The sequence below is a fragment of the Heterodontus francisci genome, chromosome 20 (assembly GCF_036365525.1).
Source record: "Heterodontus francisci isolate sHetFra1 chromosome 20, sHetFra1.hap1, whole genome shotgun sequence".
Lineage (NCBI taxonomy): Eukaryota > Metazoa > Chordata > Chondrichthyes > Heterodontiformes > Heterodontidae > Heterodontus > Heterodontus francisci.
The window spans coordinates 78,182,240-78,204,164 of record NC_090390.1 but is presented as its reverse complement, the minus strand read 5'-3'; the positions used below and the strand labels follow the sequence as shown (position 1 = coordinate 78,204,164).

Genomic DNA, 21,925 nt, shown 5'->3' with positions numbered 1-21,925 from the left:
GACATCAGGACTGAGCCCCTCTTTCAACTAGTGTTAAAAAGCAAAATTACTTTCCAAGGGTAACATTTCTATCAAGTGCCTTTAGGGCACTTAAGGCAAGTTGTTGCATGTGCACTTGCTGCAACTATTTTCACTAGACACTTTGGAACATTTGAGTGGCGATCATTTAAAATGAAACACGTGTCTTAGAGATCAACAGGGCTGGCAGTCGGGATGTTATCATTGGTCTCAATGCTCCTGAACTACAGAAGGCGAGGGGAGGATGGGGGTGATGAGACCAGGAGGAACTCCAGCTTAAGGCACAAACAAAAAAAATAGTTTTATTTTCGGTTAAACTGCTGTTAGCTCAACTGAAAGGAAGGCTAGTCAGATGTCAAGTCACATGCACAAGACAATGAGCATGAGGGGGTTAACCACTGGGACTAGTGGTTCTTCTCCCCTGCTGTTCTGCAGTCATTCACATGTTCTCTGAATCAAGCCTCTCCAGGGGGCCTGTATTTCCAGGCTCCTAAGTCACTGCAGCATTAGCACAACATTCATGGGCAGGGTGGGGGAGAAGGCATTGGTGGGGGAGGGATGGAGAGGACACAAAAAACCAAATATGAAGCTTGAAAGCTGCAGCCCTGAAACCTTCACCAATGTCAGCATTGCTAAAGCCTCAGCCTGGAGTAATCAGCTGAAACCCCATCGTGAACGAAGCAGAGACCAGTCAAGGTTGCTGGCCTCGGGGGATGAGGTAGGGGGGAAAAGGGACTGGAACCCTCTTTCCACTGGTTCTTCCATTCCAGGCCTCAATATCAAAAAGGAACAGGAAAAGGTCAAGTGGATGAAGGAAAGTGAATAACGAGTTAGGAGAAAAAAAAAGTCACGAGATGGCGAGCTAACTGGATGACCAGGAGTAGGAATCAAGGGAAGAAAAAATTGCAGCACAGAATCCAGGAAACAGGCGAATGGTTTTTACAGGGAAAAATGGGCAGAATGCAGGAAGAGTCTGCTGGTGATAGGCTGGAATTGGGCCTCATTTAACAACTTTGCTCAGTGTGTTTAACCTTTAACCTGCTCAAAACATGGATTGTGCATGGAATCAAACCCAGAGGTTTTAAGCTAAGAAGCATGGAGCCAACAAACATTAATTCAACTCACATCAGATATTGGGAGGGACAGAAAACCAAAACAATTTTATGGAGAGCAGCAAACTGTGTTGCAGTGAAATGTGAGGCTAAAACTTGAACCAGGTTGTGTCTTTTGGCTTTTCCATGAAGTGGCCATTAAACATGACTTTCGGTGAAGAGGTCCTTAGACCAAGTCATAGTGTTAGCAGGTTGCTGGACCCAGATTTGGGTAGCTTCAACATTCTTTTGTGCACAGCTCAGGCCAAAGGGAGAACCAATGTCACATTCTCACTTCCAATCATTTCTTGACATTTAGTTCACTGATTATTAGCTTAAGCAAAGGTCATTCTTCCGTCAATGGAGCAGTTTCAACAGCCTTCATGGCTGCGTGCACAGCATGTTTTTACACAGGAAGGAGCCCCTTTGACCTCAGGCCCTTCAGTCAACTTGAAAGGATCAACGATAATATCCTAAAGAAAGAAGCCAATAAAAAAAAAAAAATTAAACCTCAGTAACAAGATGGCACCTCCTTCAATCATTCAGTAGAACAAACTTCCAACAAGAGGATCACTACAGCTCCTCTAGACACCCAAGATGAACAGTTGATCAAATTGTTCAAGTTAACACCAGGAGAAAAACAAACATGAATTTACATATCACACCTTGTTGTGTCTCAGGAAGCCACAAAACACTTAAAGGTCCAGTTGATTTTTTTTTGTCTGATTATGCTTCTGTAAAGCTTTGTTTTTTTTTATATATAAATGCAAGTCGTTCTTGTTATTTAGACAAATGTCAGCCAATTTGGGAGACTCACAAATAACAAATGGGATAAATGATCAGTTTATTGAGGGTTTTTCCCCCAACTATTTATCAGGTCAATGATTCAGGTGGATGAAAAAGATCCCAAGGTATGTTTAAAAGAAAGGCTTTTACATCCATCTGAATAGACAGACGTCTTTCATTCAATTCGCCATACACCGTGATTGCATCAGCCTCGCGCACAGTCATTCCAATGCACTCCTAGCCAGCCTCCCGCGTTCTACTTTCCGTTAACTTGAGGACATCCAGAATTCTGCTGTCTGTGTCCGAACTCAGAAAATCCCATTCACCCATTAGCCCTGTACTCGCGGACCTACACTGGCTTCCAGACAAGCAACATTTTAAAGCATTGGTTTTAAAATTCTCACCAGTTTTGAATTCCCTCCATAGCCTTGCACCGCCCTGTTGCTGTGCTCTCCTCCAGCACTCATGAGCGTACCCAGTTTTAATCACTCCACCATTGGTGGCTGTGCCTTCAGCTGTCTAGACCCCAAATGCTGGAATTCCCTCCCCAAACCGGTCTGCCTCTCTACCTCACTTTCTTCCTTTAAGAGGCTCCTCTTTGACCAAGCTTTTGGTCATCAGGCTCAATATATCCTCATGTGGCTCAGCATTGAATTTTGTTCGATAGCACTCCTCTGAAGTGCCTTGGGACATGTTACAATGTTAAGGGTGCGATATAAATACAAGATGTTGTTGTCTTGGAGTGGGGCTCTGATCCAGGAATGAGACTGTTACTAAACTGAAACAAGCAGCTGTTGTAATCGGCAATAAGTTACAAGTGGACAGAGTTATTTTTATATTTCATCACATTATTTCAATAAAAAGTACATTTTTTGCACATTCCTCATGTTAATGGTCATGAGTTAGAGAAAACAAATCTAACTTAATCCATCAAACGTCAATTCTATAACAGTGCTTGGTCTGATAAGTGGCAAACAACATCATTGCCTGGCACTTGTGTGGCATGAAAGAATCCAACCATTGCTCCTTGGCATTACCAATCACTGAACCCCCACCCCTCCACAATCAACATCCTGGCAGTTAGCATTGACCAGAATCTTAACTGGACCAGCCATATAAATACCGTGGCTACAAACAGCAGGTCAGACGCCAGAAATTCTGTGGCAAGTAATCCACCTCCTGTTTCCCCAAAGCTTGTTCCCATCTACGAGGCACAAGTTAGTGTGATGGAATACTCTCCACTTGCCTGGATGGGTGCTGCTCCAACACAAGCTTGACACCAAGACAAAGCAACCTGCTTCATTGGCACCCCAACCATCAACATTCACTCTCTACACCACTGGCGCAGTGGCAGCAGGATGTACCATCTACAAAATGCACTGCAGCAACTCACCAAGGTTCCTTAGACTCACCATCCAAACCCACAACCTCCAGAAGGAAAAAGGACAACAGATGCATGGAAACACCACCACCTGCACTTTCCCCTCCAAGCTGCACCCCATCCTGACTTGGAACTATATCACTGGGTCAAAATCCTGGAACTCCCTTAACAGCAGTGCTTGTACTTACACCAAGGACTGCAGTGGTTCAAGAAGGCAGCTCACCACCACCTTCTCAAGGGCAATTAGGGATGGGCAATAAATACTGGCCTTGCCAGGGTCACTCATCCCATGAAATACAAAAAAGTGCCAACTATCTTGCCATTAGAGGAAGTGAGTTTTCAATTTGGGGGCTATACTTGGTTTCATTTAAAATATAGCTTTTAAAGTAACTTTACTACTGCTGTACAATATTATGAATGCAATGATTCTCCCTCTCTAACCCATTGTACTCTAGGGTACAGTTCCACTAGAACCTGCCCAGGTGATCATTCAGGTGAGTGTTGGCAGACTATTCGGGACAGGATGGGGAGTGGGGCACCTCTACACTTTACCCTGGACTTCCAGGCGATCACAGGTCACAAACACAAGAGCAAACCGCAGAGCTGAGCAATGCTAGTGTACAAACCACACCCAGTCCAAAAACTAACCTTTGCTCCAAAAACAAAAGATAACTACAAAATAAATACTGGAGGGAAAGTAAACAGTGGCTTTAGTTTTTAAAATCAATTTTGGCTGGGGGAGTTGCTGGGGAAAAACGAAATAATTATTTGGCACATGGCATTTTCTGCCTAGACTGCAACTGCGCCAATCTAGAAATATTCCATATTTGGTCAATCATGTCCCTGCTGAAAGCTACAACTGGCTCTAGCATCTTTGCACTGCCCTGTTGCTGTACTCTCCTCTAGCTTTCCTGAGCATGCCCAGTTTTAATCACTCCACCATTGGTGGCCATGCCTTTAGCTGCCTAGACCCCAAATGCTGAAATTCCCTCCCAAACAGGTCTGCCTCTCTACCTCGCTTTCTTCCTTTAAGAGGCGCCTCTTTGACCAAGCTTTTGGTCATCAGGGTTAATATCTCCTTATGTGGCTCAGTATCAAATTTTGTTCGAAAACACTCCTCTGCAGTGCCTTGGGACATTTTACTATGTTAAGGGTGCTATATAAATAGCTGTTGTCCTGGAGTGGGACTGTTACTAAACTGAGCCAAGCAGCTGTTGTAATCGGCAATAATTACAAGTGGAAAATGAGATTTTTTTTTATATTTTATCACATTATTTCAATAAAAAGTACATTTTCTGCACATTCCTTATGTTAATGGTCATGAGTTAGGGAAAACAAATCTAACTTAATCCATCAAATGTTAATTCTGTAACAGTGCTTGGGCTGATAAGTGGCAAATAACATTCATGCCACGCAAGTGTCAAGCAATGACGAGAGAATCCAACCATCTCTCCTTGGCATTCAATGGCATTACCACTGAACCCCACCCGCCACCCCCCCCCCCCCCCCAACCCCTGCACAAACAACTACCTGGCAGTTAGCATTGACCAGAATCTTAACTGGACCAGCCATATAAATACCGTGGCTACAAATAGCAGATCGGAGGCCAGAAATTCTGTGGCAAGTAACTCACCTCCTGTCTCCCCAAAGCTTGTTCCCATCTACAAGGCACAAGTCAAGAGTGTTATGGAATACTCTCCACTTGCCTGGATGGGTGCTGCTCCAACACAAGCTTGACACCATCCAGGACAAAGCAACCTGCTTCATTGGCACCCCAACCACCACCAACATTCACTCTCTACACCACTGGCGCAGTGGCAGCAGGATGTACCATCTACAAAATGCACTGCAGCAACTCACCAAGGTTCCTTAGACTCACCATCCAAACCCACAACCTCCAGAAGGAAAAAGGACAACAGATGCATGGAAACACCACCACCTGCACATTCCCCTCCAAGCTGCACCCCATCCTGACTTGGAACTATATCACTGGGTCAAAATCCTGGAACTCCCTTAACAGCAGTGCTTGTACTTACACCAAGGACTGCAGTGGTTCAAGAAGGCAGCTCACCACCACCTTCTCAAGGGCAATTAGGGATGGGCAACAAATACTGGCCTTGCCAGGGCCACTCACATCCCATGAAAGAATACAAAAAAGTGCCAACTATCTTGCTGTTAGAGGAAGTGAGTTTTCAATTTTGGGGCTATACTTGGTTTCATTTAAAATATAGCTTTTAAAGTAACTTTACTACTGCTGTACAATATTATGAATGCAATGATTCTCCCTCTCTAACCCAGTGTACTCTAGGGTACAGTTCCACTAGAACCTGTCCAGGTGATCATTCAGGTGAGTGGTACAAAGCTGCTTGTTTTTCAGATGAGTGTTGGCAGACTATTCGGGACAGGATGGGGAGTGGGGCACCTCTACACTTTACCCTGGACTTCCAGGCGTTCACAGGTCAAACGCAAGAGCAAACCACAGAGTTGAGTAATGCTAGTGTACAAACCACAGAGTCCAAAAACAAACCTTTGCTCCAAAAACAAAGATAACTACAAAATGAATACTGGAGAGAAAGTAAACAGAGAGGCTTTAGTTTTTAAATCAATTTTGGCCGGGGGGGGGGGGGGGGGGGGGGGGGTGTGGAGAAAAAAAAAAAAAATCTGTATTTGGCACATAGTATTTTCTGCTTAGACTGCAACGGAGCCATGCAATCTAGCAAGATTCCATATTTGGTCAATCATGTCTCTGCTGAAAGCTACAACTGGCTCTAGCATCTTTGACAAAAAAAAAAGGAAAGAAAAAAAATAAGTGTATAGTCAGACATACATAGGTAAAGGCCAGGATTGGCCTTACTTGTGATGCCTACAATGGCTGATTATCTTGACAGTCATCATTACTCAGACCTATCAATCATCGACATGTGATTCCTAATGGAAGTAGTGCATGCGCATATATTGCACTGCCTGCCAACACTGTGTCCAGGCTCATTGGTGAAGACTGGATGAGGTTGGAGGGCTACCAACACCTACCCATTGAAGCTCACCCCAATGAGTTTAGGAGAGGAAGGAAGACATTTGGTTGGGGGAACACCCTGAGCATAAGATCACAACATATAAAGGATCCTAATTCCTGTGAAAGCATCAATCACTAATAATATGGCTACTCTTGAACATCTGTTAACCTTCCAATGGAAAATGTGAGTTTTTGCAGCCACAGAATTCCTCCATCCATCATAAACATCTGCCAAGGTCAGAGAGCAGAGAATTGATAATGTACTAGGTACCGTAATAGGTAGCATTTTGGGTGGTCTTTAACAAACTGTATTACAGACAACTACCAATCATTGACAAGTACAAGGTTCCTGATGTTACTTATCAGAACACAATGTTCACTGCGTAACCCCTATCTCCTTGAGATTACAATAAATATTTAATTAAAACTTTCAGCCAATAAGAATAAGTGCGTTAATATTTGGAACCACTTCAGAAGGTGGTCCAATTATGGCAGAATTTGAATTTGTGGCTGTCGCTGATGCAAGAGTTGCTCCTTAAGCAACAGTAAGCAAGATCCCCAATATCTCAATGGTCAATACCCTGCCTGGGCAGGATCTAAGCTATGCTATTAAGCCAGAGGACTGCACTACTGATCTAGAGGACTCAAGTTTAAACCCCACCACTGAAGTTTAAGAAACTGAATTCAGTTTTAAAACCATCCGGAAATTGAATTAAAAAGCTGACATCAGTAAAAGTGACCGCGAAGCTGTTGGATTGTTATTTTAAAAATTCAACTGGTTCGCTGACGTCCTTTAGGAAAGGAAATTGGTCATCCTTACCCAGCCTGGCCTATATGTGGCTCCAGAACCACAGCAATGTGGTTGACTCTTAACTGCCCTCTGAAATGGCCAAGCAAACCATTCATTACTATCAAATTGTGATGAGAAAGCACCACCAACTTCTCAGGGCAATTTATAAATTTAAAAAAATTGGAGGATTCACAGGTTTGACCACTAGCTGCTGATCTTAGCCAGAGGGAGGCACTAAAGCTGACATTTGGAGGGACAGAGGGGACAAATTAGCAAAGACTGCAACAAGAAAATGGATGGGAATGTTAGTGAGAACAGATTTGGGCTTCAACGGGATACAATACACACCCCTCCCATCAGTCAAATAGGCTGCAAAGTGATATCACTTTAAAAGGGAGAAAGAAAACAGGAACAAAACCTGAAGATTGAATTCAATTTGAAACATTGAAGCTTTTTAGACAAAAAGGAGCAGGTTGCCTTTTAAGCTTTGCACTCATCAATTTTACATATTTAAAGAATCGCACTTTTCCTAGCATCCAACACTACACCCATGTTTCCATGAAGTCATCAATCATATGACCTTCAAAAGAAAAGTCTTCTTGTTAAAAACATTTTAACTTTTCATCTTTCACCCAATTTGATGGCTGCAATTTTATTCTTGGGGCGGGGGAGGGGGGCAGGAGTTTTAGGGTCATAATGTCGATTAGTGGGGGATGGGCAAGGTGAGCAGGTTGGAGGCTGTAAACTTACAATTCTCACCGAGAAGACGGTTTTGAACTCCTGTGCGGTCACAATGTTAGGACTGGTTCATTGAAAATCAACTGGTTATATAACTTTAACGTTTACAGTGCCACCCACACAGGCAATAGATCAGTCTCAAGCACTAGTTTTAAATATAAAATTAATATATAATTGATACATTTCACTGTGGCCCAAAAAGCAACACAGACTCTCATAGGGCACAATATACTGAGCTGCCACAGAACACAATTAAACATTCCAAAAGGCTTTACAATCAGGATGCTGTGTTCATATACCTTACGCAACACAGATATGATGAACAGAATGACTGTCACAAAGGAAAGTACAGATAGGAGAGGCTATTCAGTCCAATTTGTTAACTGTCGAAGGATATACTTGCCTTGGAGACAGTGCAGTGAAGCTTCACTAGATTGATTCCCGAGATAAGGGGATTGTCTAATGAGGAGAATTTAAGTAGAATGGGCCTATACTCCTTGGAGTTTGGAAGCACAAGGTGATCTCACTGAAACGTATTAGATCCTGAGTGGGCTCGACACAGATGTTGAGAGGTTGTTTCCCCTGGCTGCAGAGTCTAGAACTAGGGGGCATAGTCTCAGGATAAAGGGTCAATCATTTAAAATTGAAATGAGGAGGAATTTCTTCGCTCAGAGGGTTGTGAATCTTTAGTATCCTCTACCCCAGACAGCTGTGGCTACTCAGTCATTGAGTATATTCAAGGCTGAGATAGATACATTTTTAGAACAAAGACAGCAAGTGTAGGAAATACTCAGCAGGTCAGGCAGCATCTGTGAAGAGAAAAAAAGAGTTAATGTTTCAGGTCATGACTCACTCTCTACAGATGAGAGACCTGAATATTTCCAGCATTATCTGTTTTTGTTTCAGGTTTCCAGCATCCACAGTATTTTACTTTTGTATTAGATATATTTTTGGATTCTAGGAGAATCAGGAGATTTGGGGATCGGACGGGAAAGTGGAGTTGAGGTCCAAGATCAGCCTTGATCTTACTGAAAGGTGTAGCAGGCTTGGGGAACCCTATGGCTCACTCCTGCTCCTATTTCTTACGTCGTCTCAGCCTTGGCTCAGCGGAAGCACTCACGCGTTTGAGTCAAAAGTTTGTGGGTTCAATTCCCACTCCACGACGTGAATACATAATCTAGGCTGACACTTCAGTGCAGTATGAAGGGAGTGCTGCACTGTCGGATGCACTGTCTTTCCAATAAGACATTAAATTGAGGCCCACCTTCCCTCTCAGGTTGATGTGAAAGATCCCATGGCCCTATTTGAAAAGGAAGACAGAAGTTTTCCTGGCATCCTGCACAATATTTAACCCTCAACTAACATCACTAAAACAAACTGACCATTTACCTCATTGCTCTTGTGGCAGTTTTGATGGAGGACCTTAGTCACGATAACAAGAATTAAGAGCCTGCGGCCCCTCAAGCCTGCTCCGCCATTAAGAATATGACTGATCGTCTACCTCAATTCCACTTTCCCACCGGACGTCCATATCCTTTGATTCCCTTAGTATGCAAAATTCTGTCAATCTGTCTTAAATAAATTCAACAACTGAGCATCCACAACCCTTTGGGGTAGAGACTGCCAAAGATTCACAAACCTTTGAGTGAAGAAATTTCTCCTCATCTCAGTCCTAAATGGCTCTCTTATTCTGAGACTCCGTGTTCTAGATTTCCCAGTCAAGGGACCCAGAGACCCAGGTATTGCTGTGGGGACATGGGTTCGAATCCCACCACAGCAGAAGATGGAATTTGAATTCAATTAAATCTGGAATTTAAAGCTGGTCTAATGATGGCCATGAAACCATTGTCGATTGTTGTAAAAACCCATCTGGTTCACTAATCCCCTTTAGGGAAGGAAATCTGCTGTCCTTACCTGGTCTGGCCTACATGCGACTCCAGATCCACAGCAATGTGGTTGACTCTTACATGCCCTCAAAATGGCCTAGCAAGCCACTCAGTTCAAGAGCAATTAGGGATGGGCAATAAATGCTGGCCTGGCCTGCGAAGCCCACATCCCATGAATGAATTTTTACAAAATGTATCTACCCTGTCAAGCCCCTTAAGAATTTTATATGCTTCAATGGGATCACCTCTCAGTCTAAACTTCAGAAAACAGACCTAGTCTACTTCCTCATAGAACAATTCCCCAATCCCAAGAACCAGTTTAGTGAACCAAAGTCAAACTCCCTCTATGGTAAGGAGACCAAAACTGCAGACAGTACTCCAGTTGTGGTCTCACCAAGGCCCTATATAGTTGCAGTAAGACCTCTTTACTCTTGTAGTAGCATTTCTTTGTAATAAAGGCTAACATACCATTTGCTTTCTTAATTGCTTGCTGTAGCTTAACTTCCATCTCCTAGTGGTACTAGCAAAAAAAAAAATGACCCAATGTTATTTTCTGCCTCAGCACCCAGTCTAGTGAGCATGATGGCCCAAACCCAGCTGGCATGTTGGTCAACTGGTCATTACCACTGACCAAAGCCACTACTAACCTGGGCTTACCATGGGCCTCTAGATCAGGACTGCAGTGGTCCGCGTCAAGTTGCTTTTCACCCTTACCCTGCCACTACAGATCAAAGCCCAGTATGTAATCCAACATTTAAAAGCAGTCCATCAGTGCCTTAAATGTTGAAAGGACCCAAGCAACATTCCATCAAGGAATTATAAAAGTATGATGGGAACATTTTGTTCTAAAGATGCCAATAACTAACAAATTTATCAATGGTCTGCAATTGTTTACCTCAATATCACAACACAATTCAGAACATTGTTTGAACTTGTACGCAGTCAGGAACAACTGCGAATAATTGGCATCTGAAGTTGACTAATTATCAGTTCAAGAAAAAGGTTGGCGGGGGGTAAAATCTGAGGTGGAAAGAACAAAGTTTCAGTGACCAAAATGTAACGGTCCAGAAGACCCTGAAAAAGTTCCAATAAGATCCTGTACTTGATTCCCGACATCACACAGCATCGCCCTATCAGTGCAAAGCAGCTCATTGAAACAGTCACAAAACTCTTAGCCATGAAAAGTATCAGACTTCGAAAAGTTTTCAAATCACAATCAAAAAGCAGCATTAAATTGATGGACAACAGTGAAGAATAAAAGGTAAAATACTAAATGATACCACCTACCATAAACTAAGTGAAGTTTTTAAACTGTGTTGATTACCACATCCTCACTGCCACACATTTAACACTGGCACTAGATTCTCAAATCTGTACACCTGTCAAACTGGGCAGTGGCACTAAACACAGCCTTCATATTATCCACCACGTCAAGTTTTTTTAAGCACTTAATTCCAACTTTAGTATGTTATACACATTGCTTAGTTCACTTATTGGATAATTCTGTTTTTTTCATAAGTTCAAAAGTAACACTGAATGATCAGGAACAGACTATGTCTCCAGGCTCCTGCTAATATACACCAGCTGATCTCTGTTGCACATAGGCAGTCAAGACCAAACACCATTTTGGGGATTTTTCTATTGTTATTTACCACAGAAAGCATTTGGAAAATGAGTCACTTCAAAAGGTTGGGTTTTAAAAACAAAGCGAATTCACACAATTTAAAAACAAAAATCAGTGAGACAATTAGTGACAAAGTAGTTGGGATCTTACAGGCAAAAAAATCCAAGAGGTCCTCACACACGTTATGGGGATGGGGATTCAGGAGGCAGTTTGTTATAGGGCTGTCGTTGCCCTCTAGGCTGACAATGTAGTAAATTAAAACAAAAAGGTTCTCCAATAAGTGAGTTCGGAATGCACTGCCCTGCATAAAGGTCATCAAACTGTGCTGAGTTAGCTGATCGCAACTGGCAGAACGGTCAGGGCAGGGTTTCTGCTCCTGATTACCAGCCCATGACCATTGTTTGAAAGTCTGCACAGGCACGCACTGAGGAAAGGCGTGAGTTCAGCTCTAGTACTCCTCCTCCACAACTGCTGCCTTTTCACCCCATTGTATACTCCGCCCCCACAAATCCCTGTTCCCACCGACAAATAACTCACCGATAGACAAAGAATGGCCATGCCAATGGGATACTGCAGTGCGGCCAGGGCATTCAAGAACTGAGAAACAACCTGCTTTTGCCTTGCATCAGTGTTATTCGATTCCAATTAAAAATAAGACTCTCAATGACCTTGGCCATTCAAATGGTTCACAAGATCAAAAAATGAAGCACAAGGTAGAGTTTCTAATCTGTATTTTATCACAACTATCTAGACGAATAGTTAATGTTTAGTCTTGAATGAAAATTGTATCTGTCTACACAATACATGCTGCAGCTGGAATCAATGAGAGAAGGTCTGCAGAAAGATATACTCATGTCAATAAATGAGATAACTCGCCTTGTAGTTTTGGATGTCCTGTCATTTTTTTTTTTTTAAATTGATAAAGAAACAGAAGTTTCAGTATTCATTTTACATACCTGAGATTAATTTTATTGCTTCTAGATTTTTTTTTCAGTTCCTTCGCTACATCCCTGTGAGTAACTAAAAATTCCCACCATACATTACCTCATTGCATGTTTTAACTTTCAACTAGGTTTCCCAGAAAATCCACCAGTCTCTTTCTGATGGCTTCAAGTTAATTTTGGGCTAGAAAAAGAAAAATTGAACTATTGAATAATCTAAATCTGTGGGAGCAAACTCCATGCATTCTCTAAGCCACACAAGTTTTTTTTTAATATAAATGTTGCAAAGTTAGTTTCCTTCCTTCTCACTGGGGAATAGAGCGCGAAAGGTTGTGTTCAAGAAAAAAAAACACTGCCATCTGATAGATGACCCTTCTTCGCCTTTATCCCCCAATCATTTTTAAAATGTATTCATTCCTGGGATGTGGGCATCACTGGCCAGGCCAGTATTTACTGCACATCCCTAATTGTCCTTGAAAAGGTGGTGAGCTGCCTTCTTGAACTGCTGCAGTCCATGTGGGGTAGGTACACCCACCGTGCTGTTAGGAAGGGAGTTCCAGGATTTTGACCCAGAGACAGTGAAGGAACGGCGATATAGTTCCAAGTCAGGATGGTGTGTGACTTGGAGGGGCACTTGCAGGTGGTGGTGTTCCCATGCATCTGCTGCCCTGGTCCTTCTAGGCAGTGGAGGTCACGGGTTTGGAAGGTGACTGTTTGTCATTCACCATTTGTGTGCTTCCTTATCCCAATTTAAACGGATATTGTCATAGCCACTAACTTGCTGCCCCTTCCCCTCTCATTCCTCGCAGGATACCATTTAGTTGTGCCCCATATCTCCTTCCTCTGACAAATCATGAAGTAGTTGAGGAGAATAGCATAGATACATTTAAAGGGAAGCTAGGTAAGTGCATGAGGGGTAAAGAAATAGGAGGATATGCTGATAGGACGAGATAAAGTAGAGTTGGAGGAGGCTTGTATGAAGCACAGACACCAGTTGGGTTGAATGGTCTTGTTTCTATGCTGCAAATTCTACACAACATTCATCACGCCACCTCTTGCTGCAATTCATTCGCTCAGGATTTCAAAACTGCAAAACCTTTGGGCACAGGCTTTTAAAAAGCCAGAACACCCCTTTTTAAATTTCATATTGCTTTTACCTTTGACTTTGCGCCTGAACATTCACCAGAGCCGCCGAGAGCCATTTTCCCAACTGGCTGAACGGTGAATGCATCGGCAAATCGGGAGAACTTGAGAATTGACGCCAACTCTTCATCCACGGTTACAGCCTCTCCTTCCTGAGCAACAGAATAAAAGATCAGTTAATAAAAAAAAAAAACGACAATTACAACTCAGGGTGATCTGAAAAGTGGCAATCAGCAATAGAGGCGAGTGCGCTACCACTGAGCCATGGGTGAAACCACTAGAAATGTGGAACTCTCTACCACAGGAAGTGGTTGCAACAAATAGCTTTCAAAAGGAAACTAGATGAGTACATGAGAGAAAAGTGAATAGAAAGATGTGGTGAAAGGCAGAGATGAGGTAGAGAAAATGAGAAAAGACTCATCAGCACACAATAGTCAGGCTGATTGGCCTGTTTTTATCTACATATTATATGTAATAGGCACCTCTTCTGGGGATGTATTGATTTTGAGCACTTTTAAACTGGACAGGTTATATATTTTTTCTTTTTATTCATACACAGGATGTGGGCAAGGCTAGCATTTATTACCCATCCCTAATTGCCCTCGAGAACGTGGTGCTGAGCCCCCCCCCCCTCTTGAATAGAACTGAGTGGCTTGCTTAAACCATTTCAGAGTTAAGAATCAGCCACATTGCTGTGGGTCTGGACTCACATGTAGGCCAGATCAGGTGAGGATGGCAGATTTCCTTCCCTAAAGGACATTAGTGGACCAAATGGGCTTTTGAATGACAATCCAGTAGTTTCAGTGTCACTATTATTGATGCTAGCACTTTTTAAAATTCCAGATTTTATTTATTTAACTGAAATTTAAATTCCCCAGCTGCCACATTGGGATTTGAATTCATGTCTTCGGCTTATTAATCTAGCAGCCTCTGGATTACGAGTCCTGTAACATAACCAAAAAGCTATCATACCAACTATGGAAGTCAAAATTGGTTTTAGTTGTAGATCTCGACCTTCTTGCAGAATTTAGGATTTGAAATCTGACCCTTACTTTAAATGTGTAGTTGACGTCAAACTCCAGCATTTCTTTAAAGTCCATGATTGAGCCATTGTAAGTAACGCAGCATTTTTCTTTTGCAGAGCTGGCCGGGATTTTAAACAGTCGGTATGTGGCAGAAACAAACTTGAAGTCACCTGAGAACAGGAGAAAAAAAATTAAACCGTTAAAGGGCAATTAGGATGGATAACAAAGGCTGGCCTTGCTGCAACACTCATCTCAAAAGAATAAAAACCCAAACAATTACAAAAATCACCTCAACTCAAGACTGAAATTTAAAATCAACATTTTCTGCCAATACTTTAATAAATTCTAACAATGTGCAAATAGTGACAAGTTGGTGGGTTAAGGAGGTGACAGGGATACACAGACAAAAGTCAGCTGCTTTACCAGCAGACAGAAGAGCCAGGTCTTAATCCCATGGTCATAGAATCATTATGAAACAATACAGCAGGTGGCTATTCGGCCCATCGCATCTGTGGAAGGGCTATCCAATTAGTCCCAATCCCTTGCTCTATCTTCATAGCCCTTACTCTACCATTACCATTAAGCCAGGCGACTAACCCTGGCTCAACGAGGAACGTAGAAGTGTATGCCAGCAGCAGGCATACCTGAAAATGAGGTGCCAACATGGTGAAACTACAACAGAACTACATGCATGCTAAAGCCAAAGTAGCATGCAACTGACACAGCTAAGCAATCCCACCACCAACGAATCAGATTAAAGCTCTGCCGTCCAGTCTCGAATGGTGGTCGACCAATAACTAACAGGAGGGGAAGATACCCATCCTCAATGATGGCGATGCCCAGCACGAGTGTGCAAACGACAATGCCAATTCATCTCGGTCTCCTCCCGAGGGCCCCACTAGAATAGATGCCAGTCTTCAGCCAATTTAATTCATCCCCTATGATATCAAGGATGGATCAGTACACTGGATACAGCATAGGTTTTGGATACGAACAACATCTCAGCCATGCCCTCTAGCCAAGCTGTTCCAGTACAGCTACAACACTGGCATCTACCCAACAATGTGGATAGTGGCCCAGGTATGTCTTGCGCACAAGAAGCAGGACAAATTCAATCCAGCCAATTACCATCCCATCAAAGTGATGGAAGGTGTTGTTGATAGTGTTATCAAGCAGTACTTAATCAGCTATAACCTGCTCACCAGAGCACAGTTTGGGTTCTGCCAGGGCCACTCCGCTCCTGACCTCACATCCCTGATCCAAACCAGCTGAATTTCAGAGGTGAGAGAGTGACTGCCCTGGACATCAAGGCAGCAACTGACTGAGTATGGCATCATGGAGCCCTAGTGAAATTGAACTCAATGGGAATCAGAGGGAAAACTCTCTGCTGCTTGGACAGATATCTAGCACAAAAGGAAGATGGTTGTGGTTGCTGGAGGTCAATCATCTCAGTCCCAGGACATCACTGCAGGAGTTCCTGAGTAGTGTCCTAGGCCCAACCATCTGCAGCTGCTTCATCAATGACCTTCCCTCCATCATAAGGTCAGAAGTGGGGATGTTCGTTGATGATTGCACAACTTATTTTTATTTTATTTAGAGATACAGCACTGAAACAGGCCCTTCAGCCCACCGAGTCTGTGCTGACCAACAACCGCCCATTTATACTAATCCTACATTAATCCCATATTCCCTACCACATCCCCACCACTTACCTACACGAAGACCCATTTATGCATACTCTGTTTTCTGCCATCCAGTTAATCTTCTATCCATGCTAATATATGTTACCCACTACACCATGAGCTCCTACTTTGTGCAATAACCTTTGATGTGGCACCTTGTCAAATGCCTTCTGGAAACCCAAGTACAGTACGTCAATGGGCTCCCCTTTATCCACAGCGCATGTTACTCCTTCAAAAAGAAGTCCAACAAATTAGTTAAACATGATTTCCCTTTCACAAAATCATGCTGACGATTCTCAATTATTGAGAGTTTTTCTAAGTGCCCAGCTACAAGCTCCTTCATGATCCATTCTAATACCTTCCCCATGACAGACGTCAAGCTAACTGGTCTATAGTTACCTGTTTTCTGCCTTCCCCCTCCCTTCTTGAATAGAGGGGTTATATTTGTTACTTTCTAGTCTGATGGAACCTTACCAGAATCTGGCAAATTTTGAAAAATTAACACCAACGCATCTACCACCTCATTAGCCACCTCTTTAAGACCCTAGAATAAAGCCCATCAGGACCCAGGGACTTGTCAGCCCGCAGCTCCATCAGTTTGCTCAGTACCACTGCCCTGGCAATTGCAATTTCACCAAGTTCCACTCTTCCTTCCACCTCCTGATTTACAACTATGATTGGAATGTTTTTAGTATCCTCTATAATTAAGACAGAAGCAATAGATTTGTTCATGTCATCCACCATTTCTTTATTATCTATTAACTCCCTATTCTCACTTTCTAGAGAACCAACACTCACTTTACTTACTCTTTTCCTTTTTAAATACCTGCAGAAACTCTTGCTATCCATTTTTACATTTCTAGCTAGCTTCCTCATACTCTAATTTCTTTCTTCTGATTACCCTTTTAGTCATTCGCTGCTGTTCTTTATATTCTGACCAATCATCTGAACCGCTACTCATCTTTGCGCAATTATATGCCTTTTCCTCAAGTTTCATGCTTTCCTTAACTTCTTTAGTTAACCACGGATGGTGGCTCCTCCCCTTAGAATTTTTTTTAAATCTTAGGAATATACTTAGAGTATTCTGAAATGCCCCTTTAAATGTCTGCCACTACTTCTCTATTCTATCTCCAAGCCTAGTAACCCAGTTCACTTCAGCTAGCTCAGCTTTGATGCCCACATAGTTGCCCTTCTTCAAGTTTAAAATACTAGTCTTAGACCCACTCTTCGCTCTTTTAAACTGGATGCAAAATTCAATCATATTGTGGTCACTGCTACCTAGAGGTGCCTTTACTCTGAGGTCATTAATTAATCCCGTCACATTACACAATACCAAGTCTAATACAACCCACTCTGGTTGGTTCCAGAACATGCTGCTCCAAGAAACTATCTCAAAAGCATTCTATGAACTCCTCATCCAGGCTACTAGTGCCAATCTGATTTTTCAAGTTTGTATGTTGATTAAAAATCACCCATGATTATTGCTGTCCCTTTATCACAAGCACCCAATATTATTTCTTGTATACTTCATCCTACATTGTGAATACTGTTCAGGGGCCTTTAGAACACTCCCAACTAGTGACTTTTTCCCCCTACTATTCCTCATCTTCACCCAAACCAATTCTACACCCTGATCTCCTGAACCAAGGCCATCCTTGATTAACAGTGCTACCCCTCCACCTACCTTCCTATTCTTGAATGTCACATACCCTTCAATCCTAGTCATCCTGCAGCCACGTCTCCGTAATGGCTATCAGATCATATTTATTTGCTTCAACGTGTGGCACCAGTTCATCTACTTTGTTATGAATGCTACGTGCATTCGATGCGGAGCCTTTAGTTTTGTCTTTTTGTTATCTTTGTAACAGCTAGTCTCAACTGTTGGTGTGTTCTTAGGTTTTTCTTTCTGTCCCTTCCTGACATTCTCTGACCTTCATTTTCCATATTACTATTCTGCTCTCCTGCCTTGACTCTACCCCTTGATTTGCTACATCTACTCAAACTTAATCCCTCACCTTGTTTAGTTTAAAGCCCTCTCTACTTCCCTAGTTATACAGTTTGCTAGAACATTGGTCCCAGCACTATTCAGATGCAGACCATCCTAATGATACAGCCCCCACTTACCCAATACTGGTGCCAGAGCCCACAACACAAAATCCACTTCTCCCACACCAGTCTTTGAGCCACGTATTCATTTCACTAATCTAATCTGCCCTCTGCCAATTGACACATGGCTCAGGTAATAATCCAGAGATTACCCTTGAGGTTCTGCTCTTCAATCTGGTGCCTAGCTCCACATACTGTCCAGGCAGAACCTCTTTCCTAGTCCTACCTATGTCATTGGTACCTACATGGACAGTGACAACTGCATCCTCCCCCTTCCACTCAAAGTTCCTGTCCAGCCCTGAGCAGACATCCCAAACCCTAGCACCGAGTTGGCAACGTAGCCTTCTGGACTCACGCTCTCGGCTGTGCAGAAGTGTCAATCCCCCTCACTATACTATCCCCTAGTACCACTACATCCCTTTTTGCTCCCTCCACTTGAATGGCTTCCCGTATCAGTGCCATGGCCAGTCTGCTCATCCACCTTACAGATGTCGCTTTTGTCTACACAGGTTGAGAGCACCTCAAACTTGTGACAGTTGCAAAGTCTGAGGCTCCTCCACTACTGTCTGCTCAGTCCCTTTACCTGCCTCAAGGTCACCTCCTCCTGTCCCTCACTGCTGACTAAAACTGATGACCCTATTCCAAGAGGTGTGACCATCTTCCGGAACAAAGTGTCAAATTTTGTATTGATATTCTCTCCTGCCTTGCTGCGTTTTACTACTTTAAAAAAAGGTGATATATAAATGGAAGCTGTTGTTCAAATAAGTTAAGGGTCAACATTCCACAGCAACCATGCCTTTCTGCACAGAGTGATGAAGCCCAAACACACTGGATGATGGAGCGACTGGCTCAATAATCGCAGACGTGCCTCGAGAGGTGTTGAACGTGGGGTAGATGCTGCTCCAAAAGAAGAGAGGGTGAGGTTGGGGATGGAGGTAGAGGGGAGAATCAAAGAATTATCCCTGGACGTCTCTTACATTCCTCCCGGAGACAGAGGGCAGAATGCTAGACCCATGAAGAGGAAATGGCTTTGATTTTGACAAGTGCTAAATGAAGCCACAACAGATCAGAACCACATTTGATATTGTGTGACATGCCTGGGATAAGGGAGCTGCAGATTGCAATCACTGTCACAATCTGAACTAAACAAACAGCATGTGCAAAAGAAACGCCATTCAGCAAAGAACAAGTTGATTGACGATGTGTGGGCTCACCTTATAGATGACAAGTAAACATTGTGGAACATAAAAAGCAGTATTGAATGCAGATAGATTTCCTCTTCTGAATAAAATGCTCATCTATTACACCTTATACTTTTCACCGTGACAAGCATGAACCTGATCGCTTCCGATCTGCTTGACTTGATTCCACTACTCAAAAAGACTAGTGGAGCTTTCCTAGTGTCTGGGCCAACACTGATCTCTCAGCCAACACCAAAGCAGACTAATTCATTGTTGGTTTGCAGGCAAGCCAACAGTGACCACACTTCAAAAGTAATTCTTTGGCTGCGAGATGCATTAGGGTGTCCAGAGGGCACGAAAGCAATTATACAAAGGCCTGTCCTCCATTCCTTTTAAAACTCCACAAGACGCTATTCTTGGCCAAAGTTCTTCCCACAACCAATGCCACCAAAAAATGATTAACTGGTCCATTCATCTCATTGCTGTTGTGTGAACGTTGCTGCATGCAGAACAGCTACTAGGTTTGCCTACAAAACTGTTTGATTCATTGGGCCCTTATAAACCCACCACAGCTCAATTTAAATGCTTTGAGAGCCAGGAGTTCCACTTCGCCACTTTCTAAATATTGAAGTTTTTGAATTCTTGTAGGGAGACAGAGTTCAGCCGATTGCTGTATCCAGATTAGTGCACAGCTCTCACTTGGTCTTGGCAGTTAAGGAGTTCCAGCATAACAGGAACAAGTCAGACAACGAGGAGCACCCTTAGGACTCAGCTGTGGCTCAGTAGCGGAGTCACAAGGCCAAGGGTTCAAGTCCCACTCCGGGACTTGAGCACAAATGTCTCGGCTGACGCTTCAGTGCAGTACAGAGGGAGTGCTGCACTGTTAGAGGTGCAGTCTTTTGGAGGAGAGATTAAAACCAAGGCCTCGTCTGCCCTCAGGTAGACGTAACAGGTTCCGGGGTGGGGGGGGGGGGGGTTCTCCCCAGTGTCCTGGGCCAATATTTAACCCTCCATCAACATCATGAAAAAGCTGATTATCCAGCCATTATCACATTGCTGTTTGTGGGAGCTTGCTGTGCACAAATTGGCTGCTGCATTTCCTACATTACAACAGTGACTACACTTCAAATGTACGCCATTGGCTGCAAAACACTTTTGGACATCCCGAAGTCATGAAAGGCTGTATAAATGCAAGTTCTTTCTTTGTATTCAGGAAAACACAATACTTGTATGTAGATCGCAAAAATCTGCAATATGAAAGGGAAGACGAAACAAGACTCATCAAATGCTAACAATCCTGGATGGCTAATCAAAACATGCCTCCTACTCGCTCAGCCCTGGGTCACTCATCCGAAGAATTTTCAAAACAAGAAAATTCTTTACGTTACATCTTCAAGGTCTTGGTGATAAAAAAAAAAAAACAGGAATTTTTCAAAGAGCAAGCCAATTCATTTTTCACTTCACTGCTGATATGGCCAGTGTTTCATGTTCAAGGTTCAATTTCAAGAGGCACAATACATTTATTTTGGCTGCATTGAAGCGTGAATATCTTAAAAGCAGCACAGGCATTTTGAAACAGGTTGTAACCAAAAGCCAACAAAACAAATTCTCAAAAGACCTCAATCTTTACTAAATAATAACACAAGAGAAAGACTGACAGGATTTTACACCACCCACCCCCTTCCACACCACGTCAGTTTTTACAACTCTTGATTTTCTGCCAGAAATGCCAGATCGTATACAATAGCCCTGCCAATGTAAGGGCGTGCAGAGAGTTACAATAATCAATTTACAATGGCCACCATAGACACCCCTTCCTCCCCAGCTCCTAGCACTGTTGCAGCAGCAGAGGTGATGGCATTTCACGTTTAAAAAGAGGGGGCAGAGGTGGGTGGAGATGAGAGATTGAAATAACTGAGGATGAGGAGTAGTTCAGTGCAGTGGCAGAGGGAGGAAATGAGGGCTGATATTCCAGGGAGAAACTCAGAATTGGGAAGGACCCACTACCCATGGTTAACTAAAACAGTTAAAGATGGTATCAAATTTAAAGAACAAGCTTATAATTGTGCAAAGATGGGAGGCAGGTCAGAAGATTGGACAGAATATTTAAAAAAAACAGGAAAGAGTGGCTAAAAGACTGATGAGGGAAAAATTAGGAGTACGAGAAAGCTGGCTAGAAATATAAAAGCAGATAGTAAGAGTTTCAATAGATATTCAAAAAAGAAAAGTTAACAAAGTGAACATTGGCCTTGTAGAAAAAGTGAGTCTGGGGAATTAATAACGGAAAGTGAGATGGCAGATGAACTGAACAGGTATTTTGCATTGGTCGTCACTATAGAGGATACAAGTAACATCCCAGTATTAACTGTAAGTCAGGAAATGGAAGGGAGGGACGAACTCAAGAAAATCACCATCACCAGGGAAATGGTACTGAGCAAATTGTTGGAGCTGCGGGCTGACAAGTCCCCAGGTCCTGATGGACTTCATCCTAGGGTGTTAAAAGAAGTGGCCAGTGAGATA

The 21,925-nt window shown here is 42.9% G+C and overlaps 1 protein-coding gene across 1 annotated transcript in view; it reads right to left on the bottom strand.

The window, feature by feature from the left end:
- Positions 1–206: 206 nt before the first annotated feature.
- The window catches only part of as3mt (arsenite methyltransferase), a 39,970-nt gene continuing 18,251 nt past the window's right edge, over positions 207–21,925 (bottom strand). The window contains exons 9-11 of the mRNA XM_068053074.1: positions 14,464–14,606; positions 13,426–13,563; positions 207–1,582 (exon numbers count right to left, since the gene is read on the bottom strand). Coding sequence (XP_067909175.1) covers positions 1,481–1,582; positions 13,426–13,563; positions 14,464–14,606 — 383 coding nt within the window. The 3' untranslated portion in view covers positions 207–1,480. The remainder of the gene's footprint in view (positions 1,583–13,425; positions 13,564–14,463; positions 14,607–21,925) is intronic.